General features: G+C 35.7%; 1 protein-coding gene across 5 annotated transcripts in view; it reads right to left on the minus strand.

Annotated features, from left to right (window-relative positions):
- RYR2 (ryanodine receptor 2) overlaps positions 1-16,147 on the minus strand; it is an 894,209-nt gene that overhangs the window by 186,011 nt on the left and 692,051 nt on the right. For all 5 annotated transcript variants that reach the window (XM_073241246.1, XM_073241245.1, XM_073241243.1 and 2 more), the window contains exons 47-49: positions 15,433-15,538; positions 13,397-13,517; positions 9,322-9,491 (exon numbers count right to left, since the gene is read on the minus strand). In XM_073241246.1, coding sequence (XP_073097347.1) covers positions 9,322-9,491; positions 13,397-13,517; positions 15,433-15,538 — 397 coding nt within the window. The remainder of the gene's footprint in view (positions 1-9,321; positions 9,492-13,396; positions 13,518-15,432; positions 15,539-16,147) is intronic.

Genomic DNA, 16,147 nt, shown 5'->3' on the forward strand with positions numbered 1-16,147 from the left:
AGAAGAGGGAATACTCCCAAACTCATTCTATGAGGCCAACATCACCCTAATACCAAAACCAGGCAAAGACCCCACCAAAAAAGAAAATTACAGACCAATATCCCTGATGAATGTAGATGCAAAAATACTCAATAAAATATTAGCAAACAGAATTCAACAGTGTATCAAAAGGATCATACACCATGACCAAGTGGGGTTCATCCCAGGGATGCAAGGATGGTACAACATTAGCAAATCCATCAACATCATCCACCACATCAACAAAAAGAAAGACAAAAACCACATGATCATCTCCATAGATGCTGAAATAGCATTTGACAAAATTCAACATCCATTCATGATAAAAACTCTCAGCAAAATGGGAATAGAGGGCAAGTACCTCAACATAATAAAAGCCATATATGATAAACCCACAGCCAGCATTATACTGAACAGCGAGAAGCTGAAAGCATTTCCTCTGAGATCGGGAACCAGACAGGGATGCCCACTCTCCCCACTGCTATTTAACATAGTACTGGAGGTCCTAGCCACAGCAATCAGACAAAACAAAGAAATACAAGGAATCCAGATTGGTAAAGAAGAAGTTAAACTTTCACTATTTGCAGATGATATGATACTGTACATAAAAAACCCTAAAGACTCCACTCCAAAACTACATCAGAATACAGCAAAGTTGCAGGATACAAAATTAACACACAGAAATCTGTAGCTTTCCTATACACTAACAACGAATCAATAGAAAGAGAAATCAGGAAAACAATTCCATTCACCATTGCATCAAAAAGAATAAAATACCTAGGAATAAACCTAACCAAAGGAGTGAAAGACTTATACTCTGAAAACTACAAGTCACTCTTAAGAGAAATTAAAGGGGACACTAATAAATGGAAACTCATCCCATGCTCATGGCTAGGAAGAATTAATATCGTCAAAATGGCCATCCTGCCCAAAGCAATATACAGATTTGATGCAATCCCTCTCAAATTACCAGCAACATTCTTCAATGAATTGGAACAAATAATTCAAACATTCATATGGAAACACCAAAGACCCTGAATAGCCAAAGCAATCCTGAAAAAGAAGAATAAAGCAGGGGGGATCTCACTCCCCAACTTCAAGGTCTACTACAAAGCCATAGTAATCAAGACAATCTTGTACTGGAATAAGAACAGAGCCACAGACCAGTGGAACAGATTAGAGACCCCAGAAATTAACCCAAACATATATGGTCAATTAATATTTGATAAAGGAGCCGTGGACATACAATGGCAAAATGACAGTCTCTTCAACAGATGGTGCTGGCAAAACTGGACAGCTACATGTAGGAGAATGAAACTGGACCATTGTCTAAGCCCATATACAAAGGTAAACTCAAAATGGATCAAAGACCTGAATGTAAGTCATGAAACCATTAAACTCTTGGAAAAACACATAGGCAAAAACCTCTTAGACATAAACATGAGTGATCTCTTCTTGAACATATCTCCCCGGGCAAGGAAAACAACCGCAAAAATGAACAAGTGGGACTAGATTAAGCTGAAAAGCTTCTGTACAGCGAAAGACACCATCAATAGAACAAAAAGGAACCCTACAGTATGGGAGAATATATTTGAAAATGACAGATCCGATAAAGGCTTGACGTCCAGAATATATAAAGAGCTCACACGCCTCAACAAACAAAAAACAAATAACCCAATTAAAAAATGGGCAGAGGAACTGAACAGACAGTTCTCCAAAAAAGAAATACAGATGGCCAAGAGACACATGAAAAGATGCTCCACATCGCTAATTATCAGAGAAATGCAAATTAAAACTACAATGAGGTATCACCTCACACCAGTAAGGATAGCTGCCATCCAAAAGACAAACAACAACAAATGTTGGCGAGGCTGTGGAGAAAGGGGAACCCTCCTACACTGCTGGTGGGAATGTAAATTAGTTCAACCATTGTGGAAAGCAGTGTGGAGGTGCATCAAAATGCTCAAAACACACCTACCATTTGACCCAGGAATTCCACTCCTAGGAATTTACCCTAAGAACGCAGTAATCAAGTTTGAGAAAGACAGATGCACTCCTATGTTTATCGCAGCACTATTTACAATAGCCAAGAATTGGAAGCAACCTAAATGTCCATCGGTAGATGAATGGTCAAAGAAGATGTGGTACATATACACAATGGAATACTACTCAGCCATAAGAAGTGGAAAAATCCAACCATTTGCAGCAATATGGATGGAGCTGGAGAGTATTATGCTCAGTGAAATAAGCCAAGCGGAGAAAGAGAAATACCAAATGATTTCACTCATCTGAGGAGTATAGGATCAAAGGAAAAACTGAAGGAACAAAACAGCAGTGGAATTACAGAACCCCAAAATGGACTAACAGGTACCAAAGGGAAAGGAACTGGGGAGGATGGGTGGGCAGGGAGGGATAAGGGGGGGAAGAAGAAGGGGGCATTATGATTAGCATGCATGGGGGGGAGGGAGAAAGGGGAGGGTGGGCTGCACAACACAGAGAGGACAAGTAGTGACTCTACAACATTTTGCTAAGCTGATGGACAGTAACCGTAATGTGGTTGTTAGGGGGGACCTGATATAGGGGAGAGCATAGTAAACATAGTATTCTTCATGTAAGTGTAGATTAAAAATTAAAAAAAAAAAAAAAAGAAAGAAAGAAAGAAAGGGGGGATTACTCCTTAACAGGATAAAACTATTGGTAAATCAAAGATCAATGCATGCTTTAAATATCCTTAATGTTGATCACTTAAAGGGTGTCAGATGATCAGCTATGGAGGTACTCTTTTCTGATAATATGCCTTTCTCTTAATTAAAAAATAAAAATAAAAAAAAAAAAAGCAGTTACTGCGTGCTGACCTCCAATGAGTTCTGCACAGTGGTATAGAGGGCATGTCAAAGTGTGGGCAAAGGGTCTGTTTGTTTCTCTGCAGAAGATCAAGGCCTAGCTTGGATACCCAGAAAATGAACTAAGATACGATATGAGGAGGAGCTTCCGGCATCAGCACTCTCTGGGGGACTTGTGCAGGAGGATGATCATCAAAAAGCCTCCACAGGGATCCGGACGATGCTGCAGTTGTGGCTGCATCCAGCCCACTGTCTCCTGGACTTGCCATAGGAATGAGGAGGGAGATGTCTAGGCTGGCATGTGCATACAGTGAGACAACGAATTTGACCGGATCTGTACTGTTGGAACTCAACCAGGAGTTGGGAGGGGTGCAAGTTGTAGCACTCCAAAATCTCATGACTATAGACTATCTATGGTTAAAAGAACATATGGGATGTGAACAGATCCCAGAAATGGGCTGCTTTAATTTGTCTGATGGTTCAAGTACAGTTGGACAATATCCATCATATCATAGATAAATTTTCACAAATGCCTAGGGTGCCTAAATGGTTTTCTTGGCTTCACTGGAGATGGATGGTAATTATAGATTTGCTTTGTTTATGTCACCGTATTCCTATTATGTTAATATGTGTGTGCAAATTAGTTAGTAGTTTAAAACCTATACATACTTAAGGTACTATACAAGAAGATATGTCAAAGAAATAATCAATCCTCCCATGTTTCCTTCATATGCTATATCTATAGCTTTTCTTCTTCCTTCCTAATTACAACCCTTAAATGGAATTCGTGCCTCATCTCGAATTTACCGAGTATCATAATTCCTCCAGGTGGTAAAGATACCTCGAGACAAGTGCTGGGCATAGAAGCCACAGGGCATAAATCTGCAAAGAAGTAAAAAGCTAACCTTTGCAAACAATATGGCTTCTCTCTCACTTACCAACTTTACATTTCCCTGTATGGCCCCAGAAGATGACTGGTTAGCCAGAGACGGGTAAGATTCCTCAAGGGAGGAACAACCTAAGACAGGCACAGTCGCAGGGGGGCCATCAGGTGAGAATTTGGGGATCAACAGAGGTGAGGCTCAGAACCTCACCCCCCCTGCTTTGAGAGAAATCTTCTGCATCTGTGGATGTCTTGCTGCCCTTGTCTAGCCTGGATTAATACTTAGTCCATAGGCACACACCTGATCATCTGATCATCTACATTTGCCTTCTTACAGCACTAAACTATGTTTTCTACCTTTATCTTGCATCTACCTACCACTTCAGCATTTTATTAAAAATAAAAATAATAATAATAATAGGAGAAATGTGGGATCAACATATAAATCAAGTACAAAAATCAAACGAATATTCATATTTGACCTGATTGTTTATAGGTCATAATGCATGATCAAAACCGAAAGTTTCTGTGATGAATGCCCTTGTACTGTTCACCATGTAAGAATTTATTCACTATGTAAGAATTCGTTCACCATGTAAGAACTTGTTTGTTATGCTTCAGAAGATTGGAGACTGACGAGAATTAGGCTTGAGATGGATTAATGATTGTACATTGAGCGTTGACCCCCCTATACTGAATTTTATTGTTGTTAACAACCATTTGATCAATAAATATGAGAGATGCCCTCTCAAGAGAAAAAAAAAAAAATGAAACGATACCTGTTTTTCCTCAAAAAGCCCAACAGGTTCAAATTCTATAATAATGTGTCAATGGCAAGATGAATACAAGATGAAGACACTAATAATATCAAAGAATGTAAGTACTTTTCTTTATGAGGGGAGGAAAGAGAAAGGAGCTTGCTATCATATTAGATCTCATGTTCATAAATTCTTTCTGAATTGTATTTACTAATAATATCTATATTTTTGCTCATGTCCACCAGCATCAAAAAGCAAAGCCTGATTATTTCACTATGTTGTCAACTGTATTAGTAGGTTCAGAATTTCATGTGAAGACACCTAACAAAGAAAAAAGGAATTTCAGTTTCATTTTTGTGATTTACTTCTCATGACTTTCATGAATGAGCTATTGTCAATTCAAGACCTGATGGCCTCTGAAATCATAAAGACTCATTTAACTGAGACTAAAAGGAGGTATTACTGTAACTACTAGACTTAGAGCTCCAGCTATTCTATGCTTCAAACAGCAGAACATTTACACTGATAATGACAGATTCTTGATGAGGGCCACTGCATATATATGACAAATCTTAACCTATCTGTATGCTAACAAATGAAGACATGAGGATGATACTGTAATTGGCACAACTCAATAATGTTTAAACAAAGGTTAAATAAAGGTTTAATTAATTAGGTAAACCTTCCTAATTATGTTTCAATTGCTTTCACTGAGAAGCATAATTATGTAGCCCAATTTAGAGGTTAACAAGAGCAATTTTGACCTCCAAAATTAGGGTTACAGGAACTTCATTTCTTCCACAGCACCTGACCAGAATTCTTATCTTTCTCTTGAGGGTGTCAGTTTCCTCCACTATTCAGTGAATTCCTCGGGGATACAGTCTATTTTATTTTCTCCTTACCCACTGTTTGCCTGAAAATACAATTGGCAGTTTTTATATAGTTGGCTACTGTTATACTGTTTTATTTTTATTGAACTATTAAAATTTTAATTTATAATAATGTTAATAAACAATATTATATTGGTTTCAGGTATACAGCATTTTAATTCAAGAATTATATACATTACAAAATGCTCACCACAATACAGTTACTATCTGTCACCATATCATATTATTATAATATTTTAGACTATATTCCCTAAGCCCTATTTTAATCCCCATGACTAATTTATTTTATAATTGGAAGTTTGTATCTCTTTATCCCCCTCAACTATTTTACTCATACCCTCTACTCCTCTCTTCTATGGCAACTACCAGTCTGTTCTCTGTATTTACTACTCTGTTTTGTTTGTATGTTTTTAGGTCCCACATAGAAGTGAAATCATAGGGTATTAGTTATTGTGACTTCTTTTACTTACCATAATATCCTCAAAGTCCTTGTCAATGCAAATGGCAAGATTTATTTTTTATGGATGACTAATATTCCATTGTACATATGTACATCTTTACCTATTAATCCATTCATGGGCACTTAGGTTGCTTCCCTATCTTGGCTATTTTAAGTATTGATGTCATGAACATACAGGTGCATATACCTTTTCAAATTAGTAATCTTCTTTTCTTTGGGTAAATACCCAGCAGTGAAATTACTGGGTCTTATGGTATTTACATTTTTAGTTTTCAGAAGAAACTCCATACTGTTTTCCACAGTGGCTGCACTAATTTATATTCTCACCAACAATGTACAAAGGTCCCCTTTTCTCCACATCTTCCCCAACACTTGTCATTTCTTATTTTTTTGATACTAGCCATTCTGAATGGTGTGAGGTGATATTTCACTATGGTTTGATTTGCATGTTCCTGATGATCAGTAATGTTGAACATCTTTTCATGTACCTGTTGGCTATTTGTATAGTCTTCTTTGGAAACCTGTATGTTCAGGTCTCTACCCATTTTTAAATTAGATTATTTTTTGTTGTTGTGTTATATGAATTATTTATTTATTTTTGTTATTAGCCCCTTATCAGATATACCATTTGCAAATATTTTCTCCCATTCAGTAGGTTGCCTTTTTGTTTTGTTGATGGTTTCAATTGCTGTGCAGAAGCATTTTAGTTTGATGTAGTCCCAGTTTTATTTTTGCTTTTGTTTCCCTTCTTTGGGGAGGCATATCCAGAAAAAATTGCTAATGGTGATGTTCAAGAGTTTACTACCTATGTTTTCTATTAGGAGTTTTACAGTTTCAAGTCTTACATTTAGGTCTTACATCCACTTCAAGTTTACTTTTGTGCATGGTGTGAGACATTGATGTATCTATTGAGATGATCATATGGTTTGTATCCTTTCTTTTATTGATGTAGTATATCACACTGATTTTCAGATATTGAACCATCTTTGCATCCTTGGAATAAATTCCATTTAGTTGTTGCACATGATCCTTTCAATGTATATTTTAGTTCAATTTGCCAGTAATTTATTGATGATTCTGTATTGTGTTCATCAGGCAGGTCTGTAATTTTCCTTTTCTGTAGTGTCTTTGGTTTTGGTATCAGGGTAATGTTGGCCTTGTAAAAAGAATTTGGAAGCATTCCTTTGTTTTTAATTTTTTGGAATAGTTTGAGAAGGATGGTCATAAACTCTTCTTTAAATGTCTTGTAGAATTCACCATGAAGCTCTCTGGTCCTGGAATTTTGTTTTTTGGGAGTGTTTTGATTGCTGATTCAGTTCCCTTTCCAGTAATTGGTCTGTTCAGATTTTGTGTGTCTTCCTGGTTCAGTCTGAGAAGACTGCATGTTTCTAAGAATTCATCCATTTCTTCTAGACTGTCCAGTTTGAAGGTAAATAATTTTTCATAGCATTCTCTTATAATCTTTTGCATTTCTGTGGTGTAAGGTTTCTCTTTCACTTCTGATTTGATATATTGAGTCTGCTCTCTTTCTTAATGCATCTAGCTAAAGGCTTATCAATTATGTTTCCTTTCAAAGAATCAGCTCTTAGTTTCATTGATATTTTGTTTATTTATGTTTTTAGTCTCTATTTCATTTATTCCTGCTCTGATCTTCATTATTTCCTTCCTTCTACTAACTTTGAGCTTTTTGTTTGCTTGTTTTCTTTTTCTAGTTCCTTTAGGTGTAGGGTTAGGTTGTTTGAGATTTTTCTTATTTCTTGAGGTAGGCCTATATCTCTATAAATTTCCCTCTTAGATCTGCTTTTGCTGCATCCCAAAGATTTTGAACTGTTTAGTTTCTACTTTGATTAGTCTCCAGGTATCTTTAAATTTTCTCTTTGATTTCTCATTGACCCATTTGCTGTTTAGTGGAATGTTGTTTAGTCTCCCCATATTTGTGTTTTTTCCAGGTTTTTTTTTCTTGTAATTGACTTCCAGTTTCATACTGTTGTGGTCAGAAATGATGCTTAGCATTATTTCAGTATTTTTAAATTTGCTGAGATTTGTTTTTGTGGCCTAGCATAAGATCTGTCCTGGAGAGTGATACATATGCATTTGAAAAGAAGAGTATCATCCAGGGTTTGGATGGAAATTTCTGTATATATATCTATCAAGTCCATCTGGTCTAATATGCTGCTTAACACCTTTGCTTCTTTATTGATTTTCAGTCTGGATGATCTATCTACTGATGTAAGTGGGGTGTTAAATTTCCATACTATTTCTTTCAATTGATTCTTTTTTGTCTATCATATTTGCTTTATTTCAGTGTTCTCTGCTGAGAGCATAGATACTTAAAAGTGTTATATCTTCTTGCTGGATTGAACCCTTTTTATTATATAATGCCCTTTCTTGTTGTCTTATTACAATATTTGTTTTAAAGTCTGTTTTGTCTGATATAATTACTTCTACCCCTGATTTTATTTTGTTTTTCTCATTTCCATTTGCATGGAATATCTTTTCCTATCCCTTCAGTTTCAATCTGTGTGTATGTTTAGACCTGAAGTGAGTCTCTTGTAGGAAGCATATAGATGGGTCTTGTTTTTTATTCATTCAGTTATGCTATGTCCTTTGATTAGATCATTTAGGACATTTACCTTTAGAGTAATTATTGATAGGTATCTACTTACTGTCATTTTGATAATGCTTTTTGGTTGTTTTTATACTTCTGCTACAGTCCTTCTTCTCTTGCTCTCATTTGTGTGTGGTGATTTTCTTTGGAGTTGTGTGCTTCAATTCCTTTCTTATATTTATGTATCTCTATTGGTTTTTGGTTACTATGTGGTTCATATATGACATCCCACATATATAGCGATCAGGGTAAAGTTGATGATCACTTAAGATCAAATACAATCTAACATCAATACATTTTTACTTCCTCTCTTCCATATTTTTATATATATTATGTCTTAAGTATACCCTTTTATTTAGTGATTCCCTTAACCAATATTTTTATATGTAACTGATTTTTCTACTTTTATCTTTTAATCTTCATACTAGCTTTTAAGTGATCAACTAAATTTGCTTTTACCAGTGATTTTTTTATCTCTTTGTAATATTCTTCCTTCTAATTATGACCTTTTCTTTGCCTCTTAAAGAAGTCCATTTAACATTTCTTGTAAGGTTGGTTTAGTGGTGTAGAACTCCTTTAACTTAGGTTAATCTAGAAAACTCTCCTTCAATTCTGAATGACTTTACTGGGTGGAGTATTCTTGGTTATAGATTTTTTTTTTTTTTCCTTTCAGTGCTATGAACATATCATGCAATTCTCTTCTGGCCTACAAAATTTCTGCTAAAAAAATTAGCTGATGGTGAGCAATTTATAATAAACATTTGATGAAATAAATTAATGAATGACTTTATCTTTAAAAGAGTATCATAAGCCAGAGAATGAAGAGTTAAAATGTAAGGAAGTCAACTGTTCAAGTCTTACTGTATCTAAAGAAGCAGCTGCTCGGAGATCTGGCAGAAAGCCAACCTCAAGAAGATGGAGGAGGAAATCTTGAACCTCAATTCCATAGACCCTGTCAAGGAACAAAACCATGGCTGCCTTGTGATCTGGGCAAAACCCTGCAGACATGTCCGGCTCCACCACATTCCCATCTAAAAGAGAGAAGGTGACATGCTGTTGTTAATGGATAGGTCACAATGGCTTCTTTCCAGTCTTCTTATGCTTTAAATAAAGTTATCAGTTAAATGGTTTTCTGTTCTTCTACTACCACAAGCAAATGCTAGGAACCAGCTAAGGAAATATGACAGTGCAATTTAAATCCAAAGTCATTCAAATATTATTTATGCATCCATTTGTTAACTATATGTATGATAGGACATAGCATTATGTTAGATACTAAGAAAGAAACAAAAGGCATCTAAAACTGCATTGTAAAACTAGAAGTAAATACCACAGAAAGTTCAAATGTAAACTATGGTTTAACATTTTTTTCTAAGAATGAGATACTCTTTTAAATATTAATAAAATGTGTGTATCCTTATGCAATTATGGTAAATTTGCATATTTATGGCTTAGCCAATTAAAGAATGATGAAATAACTGTATGAACTAATTTGACTTGCAAATGAAATATATTTCATTAATCTTATAGAATTTAACAATATTTAAAATTATTTGACATACATGTTATATTCTCTATCAACAATAAATGTTTGATATCTATACAGATAAGTGAATCCCTTATATAACTCCATAGATTCATAGGTTGAAGATCATTGATATAAGGAATTAGGGGGTCATGTATCAATCACAAATACTGGAGACAGGTTTGTTCCCTGTTTGACTGAGTAATAAACAAATTACTGCTGATTACACACTGTAAGATTCCACAAGTAATGTCAGAGAATCTTTACTATTGATACAATGTTGAAGAAAGAAGGACCCATGAGAAGATGATACATGACCATAATTATCCTGAAAGAATAAAGTCACAACTTTTTTGTTTTCATTCAGTCAATGAATAAATTTGATACTGAATCATGAAAATAAACTGACAGCAAAGTTTGAAAGGAAATTAGATTAAAGGCCAATACCAAATAATTTCTATTCCTTATTAAATGATAGTATCTAAGATACCAAATACCTCCCTTCCTATAGTTAACGGTAAGAAGAATAAGAGCTCTTGTTATTTATGTTGTTACGAGGCACTATGCTAGAAATATCACAGATTAAGGCTCACATAATTTTCACAAGCACACCATGACATTGATATTATTATCTTAATTTAACAGAAGAAAAAAACTGACCCTTAGGGAAGTTAAATATCTTGTCTAAGGCTGTACACCTACTAACTGACAAAGTTAGGTCTAAATCAGTAAAATCGGATTTAAAATCCAACCAAAGCTGATTTAATCCTCAGTGTTAAATCAGTATATTATCACTTTCCATTAAAAATCTATATGAAATTTCAGTTCAATTCTAAAAATCACATTACAGGGAATTTAAATTGACAAGAGTCCATGACTTTAACAAAGAGCTGTACCTAAGGAAATGGTGAGCAACTCACAGATCCTAAAATAAGCTTTGTGCTTTACACACTCATTCAAGATGGCATTCATTTGAAGGAACACCTGGGCCTTCATCTGCCTGGAACTAAGATTCATAGGTTTGCTACAGGTGCTATTTTGTTCTCACCATCTCCTCAAACACAATTGGGACAATAAAGCTGATGAACTGCTTTTACTCAGCCTTCTGGCTTTTGACCTGGAATGAGGAGGGCCTAGTGCATTGGCTTTCCTCTGTCCTGCAGTATTACCTGCCTCAGACAGTCTGTTCAAACCTGCCTGGGCCAAGAACTGCAGAAGCAGAATATCTACTGTTGAGATTATGTACTTGCCCCTCGAGTTTTCTGAGCCCCTCCCCTTTCATTATTCTACTGGGCCACACTCTTGTTCTACAATAAGCATGGTACAATTTTTTGAGAAAGGTTTAGTTAACATTCGTGGGGATGGGAGGGGTGCAGGGGAAACTAATCTTTAGATGTAAACTTTGCAAATGAGCTATAGAACTTTTAATAACATTTATTACTGATAATCAGTGTTGCTTAAAGAATCAAATGACTCATTACTGAAACATATAAACAGATACTGATTGTTTAAGTTTTAAAGTTGATTTAAATGCCTCCCATGGCAAAATGAAATATGCAGGTTTGTCTGCATTCTCTGTAAAAGGAAAGTGATCAAGAAAAAATGCAGAAATTTAACGACCAATGGATTGCATTTTAAAAATAAACTTTCATTGTGTTTGTGGTAGTTCCCCCAAAAAATCCTTTAAATTCCAAGGCAGACAATATACTGTATATTTATGAAGAAAAACATCATGAAATAATATTATATACAACTAAGTAGAACAGGAAAGAGACCAGCTTGAAAAATCTTGAAGGCTGGTTAGGGACAGATCACTGGAAGAAAATTAGGAAGTATATAGAGACTTTGGTGGGGATTGTGAAACAGACATCTGGATATTCTTATAGTCCATGTTCTTGATTCTCTGTTACTATTAATTTTTCCTTAAAATGTAACAATTCTCTATTTTCTAATCTGTATGTTACTGGCAGAAATTCTTATCTTTTCCTGTCAACATCGGTGTTGTGGCTTAAAATGCAGGAGAGAAAAAATATGTTTTACTTACAGAAAGGAATGTGAGTTAGAAGAAAGAAGAAAAGATAAGCAAACTAATCACAAACTATACAGACAGAAGAAAAGGAAATTGCCTTAAGTTGGGAGGACAAAAGGCTATGGGACAGTTTTTAAGTTCCAGCTTTCCCTAAAACTGTAATAGTTGTTTAGTTATTACAGTTGTTTATGTCATTGTGAAGATTTGAGTTTGTAAGTCTGGCACATATGAAACTTTACGTTCTCATAACCATGTGTCTGGACAGTCCGACAAGCTGCATTTAGTTATGTAGTGGTCCCTTTATTTTAGGCTTAGGTATTAACAGCTCATCTCTGGGGCATAACTAGTAAAAGAAAATGATCATAACATGCACTTTCTACCTAGTTATGTTTCTGTTGTAAAATTGGAAGTTTATATAAAAAGGATATGTGTAACAATATCCAATAGTATTGAAAACTGAACAAAACTGAAATTGGAAAAAGTAAAAATAAACTACACTTCAGAATCTGACTGACTTTTTAGGTATCTTCAATACCTCCTTTAGGGCTTTGTTTATGGGAGGCAGAGAATGAGTTACCCACAGGGAATTTGGCCTGAGGCCTAGGCCATTTGCCATTTCTGTTGCTGTATGGGGCAATGTTGGGGGTCAGCGTGGGTTTGAACCCCACTGCCGCTCCCCAGAGTGAAGTGTCTGCACTGCCCTCAGTCTAAGCACTGGATGAGGGGTCACAGCCCCTGGGCATTTATAGAGAGAGTAGGGTGATTTGCTTGTACATGTCTTTGGGTTAATATACGTAAACTAATCAATCACAAGCAGTTTCTAAACCAAAAATGACATATAGTAAAAGGACAAATAAACATTCGGCTGAAGTGGAAAAAATATACATATGTATATAGGTATCTTTACAATTTTCTCCTTAGTCTTGAAAAGAGCACTTCTTCCAATGCCTGGGAATGTTTACATCTCTTAAGTCAAAAGCTGGGACCATGGTTTTGGGAAAAAAGCATTATAAAATGACAATGAAAATGATCAAAACAAGTGAATTAAGGAATTGGCAGTCTAGAAAGAGAAGGACAGGAACCAGAGAACATTAGGAGAGAAATGAGCTAAGATGGCAGAGGTGTGTGTTTTGTCTTCTCTAGAAACTGTCTGAAATGTTAGGTAAAAACGAATAAAAATCTTGCTGGAAACATAGCTGTTTAAAAACAATAATAGAAAATATTTTATAAAATAATGTACTTTATAGTTCTTTCCTTTTTTTTTTTTAAAGAAACACGTAGTGTAGCTATGCCACATGAAGGGGAATGCTGAGTATGATCATGTTATTTAAAATATCATGTCACAGTCCTATTGAATTACAAATAATGGAAGCTGGCCTTACCTTTGGCGATAGTTGGCATCTGGAAAGCAATGCTGATTACTCCCACTAAATCTCCCAGTGGAATTAGGGATCTCAAAATTGACCTGATTCTGATAGCCTCTCCCTTACTGGCATGAATCAACTATAGGAATTAAAATGAAGGAATATTAGAATAATTTTGTGAAATCAATATTATAATTCCATCCAGAAACTTTCAAGTACAGGAATCCAGGTCTAAAATTATTTTCTGTTAAGTGTACACACAAAGTTAGACTTCTCTCAGAAGCTGTCATTTCAGGCTTATAGATACGTATCTACTTGCCCACACAGATTTCATTGACAAACCACAGACAATTTTCATTGTCCAATTTATATACCAGCCAGCTAATTTATCTATTAGACAATAATTTTTATCTTGTTTGGGGCATTAAAATACATTGAGACTCTGATAATTCTATGAATGCTTACCCACCAAATCACATATAAATACCCATCTAAATCATGAACAATAATACAAAGGAAAAATCATTATCTTTAGGTCCTGAACATACACTAATATTTATGATTGGCTTAGTCTCTTTATTGCTTTGTGATGAAAATGTAATTGTGTATCCATCTATATTCCACCCTGATCATTCCTCAAGATGGGTTTATTTATATTGTGGGGAAAATGATGAACATGAATCCTAATGTCTCTCAGACTTTCACTGGCTGGACCACCAGGTCTGACAGCGTCAAGGACCCCAGCCAGCCTCCAGCACACTGCAGACTCCCAGAGCTGAGCGGGTGTCTGTTGCCTTCACCGTAGGGTATGCGACATGCGCACATTTTCTGACACACAGGTGCTTCTCAGCAAATTGTTACTTAAGATGAATAAATTTCAGAAGTGCCAAGGCTAGTCACTTAGCTCCCCTGCCCCAATCCTTTAATAGAATAGAAAAAAAAAATTCTATTTATTAGCATAATTTCTCTCTTGGTTCCTTTGATCTTTCACTTTAAAAGGAAAATAAGTAAATAACGTAAGCACAGTTTTTTGTCTATAATAACCTCCATCACACAAACATTTGGTACTCTCTTCCCATTCACTATGGTGCTGCATTAGCAGCAGTTTAGTTTTTATAAAAATCAGACTGTTTTCTGACATTGTGACGTATACCATCCACTGATTCCTCTGTGTCCACAACCAAAGATTATATAAGAAAGCAAGAAAGGTGCTAACTATGGGTGTGAGAAGAAGAACAAACAAAAGAAACCAAAAATAAAAACAGAGACAAACAAACAAAAAACCCATGGATTCTAAGGTAGGGAGAAAGAGGCGACCTGTGAGCCACAGTGTCCCCCTTCTCCCACTTTAGAAACATATTTACCTTCTACCCCAGCACTGGTCAATGTGTTTCAAACTCGACATTGTTTTCCAAGTAACAGGCCATGAAGCTAATTTTATGGGCCCTGGCTAACATTTTTTAAATGAGTATAACAGAATAAAAAAAAAACAGAATAAAATAAAGTAAAAAATATCAGGATAAATTACAGAGTAAAAGTAAGTATTGTTCCATGAAACTTTTATTTTCTCTTGGTCAAAAGCTTTAGGAAACACTAACTGATAGGGTCTGGATAGCTCTTTCCTTCCCCTTAACCTGCCTCTCACCCCAAGTTTCCCCAAACCAGTGGTATGTAGCAGGTCCCTCCTAGGGACTAAATACTGTGCAAGAACATGACTCTTCTTAGGAATAATTACTTTCTGCATGTACCAAAATAGGAGAGGGAGTTTTACAGGAAAAATGCAGGTTTTTTTCTTAAACTGTGGGGAGACTTTTAGAGATATATTAGCAACTGACTATTCTGTTAATGATTTGCACTGAAATCTCATTACTAATTTTTACAACCAACAAGACATTTCCAACTAAACAAACACTTGTTCAGCAGTTAGGCTGGAGCTATTACTCTTAATGGAGCATGAAGATTATTGGTGTTGGAGGCTGTTGTGATCTTTGCCAGCTATGGATGTCTTAATATAGATAAGCCGGGGTTATGTTCTTGGACCCCAAAGTACTTACGTGCATTTCAGGAGCACAGCGTCCTAACAAGTCAATCAGAGCTGCATAAAAGGTCATGATGGCATTCCCCATGTGGATAGTGTCATCTTCCTCCTCTTCTGTATCACTTTTGTGGCATTTCAAAAGAAACCGAAAGCAAAGCAAACAGGGTTATAAGGTGACATTTCAGGTTTATTACATTCCCAGAGGAAAGGGAGCACTGAGGTAATTCATTCTACCTCTTCTGATACTTCTCATACATATATTTAACTTACAGCTTGGCATTTTTAAAGGAGAATAACAATATGTTAAAGATCCAATTTGAGATTCTATCACCAAGAACACATTTCTAGAAACTCTATTAAGATTCCTTCAGAAGGGAAAAAGAGGAATGACTAATTTGATGGATTCTGCTTATTTCTAATGGCAGACAGCATAGTAACAAAGAAAGCAATTATGGTAGGACTTGGTAAGCTTAGACTACTTTTGTAAATAGTATATATTTAGAGAAAGGGTGACAAAGATCTGTCCTATAAGGTGACATAGGTAAGCCACCCAGTACAGTGCTTTGCCCAGAGTATTTCAGAAATGTGACTTCATTTAAGCACCCATTTCTGTATCATCTACCCTACTACCCCACCCATCTACTCCCAAATAATCCAGCTTGCCTCCCACCCCTTCTTATAAACACTTCATTATCTCCCTGATGACAGGAAACATATAAATGGCCTTGGAA

Source organism: Manis javanica, chromosome 7 (genome assembly GCF_040802235.1).
Source record: "Manis javanica isolate MJ-LG chromosome 7, MJ_LKY, whole genome shotgun sequence".
NCBI classification, from domain to species: domain Eukaryota; kingdom Metazoa; phylum Chordata; class Mammalia; order Pholidota; family Manidae; genus Manis; species Manis javanica.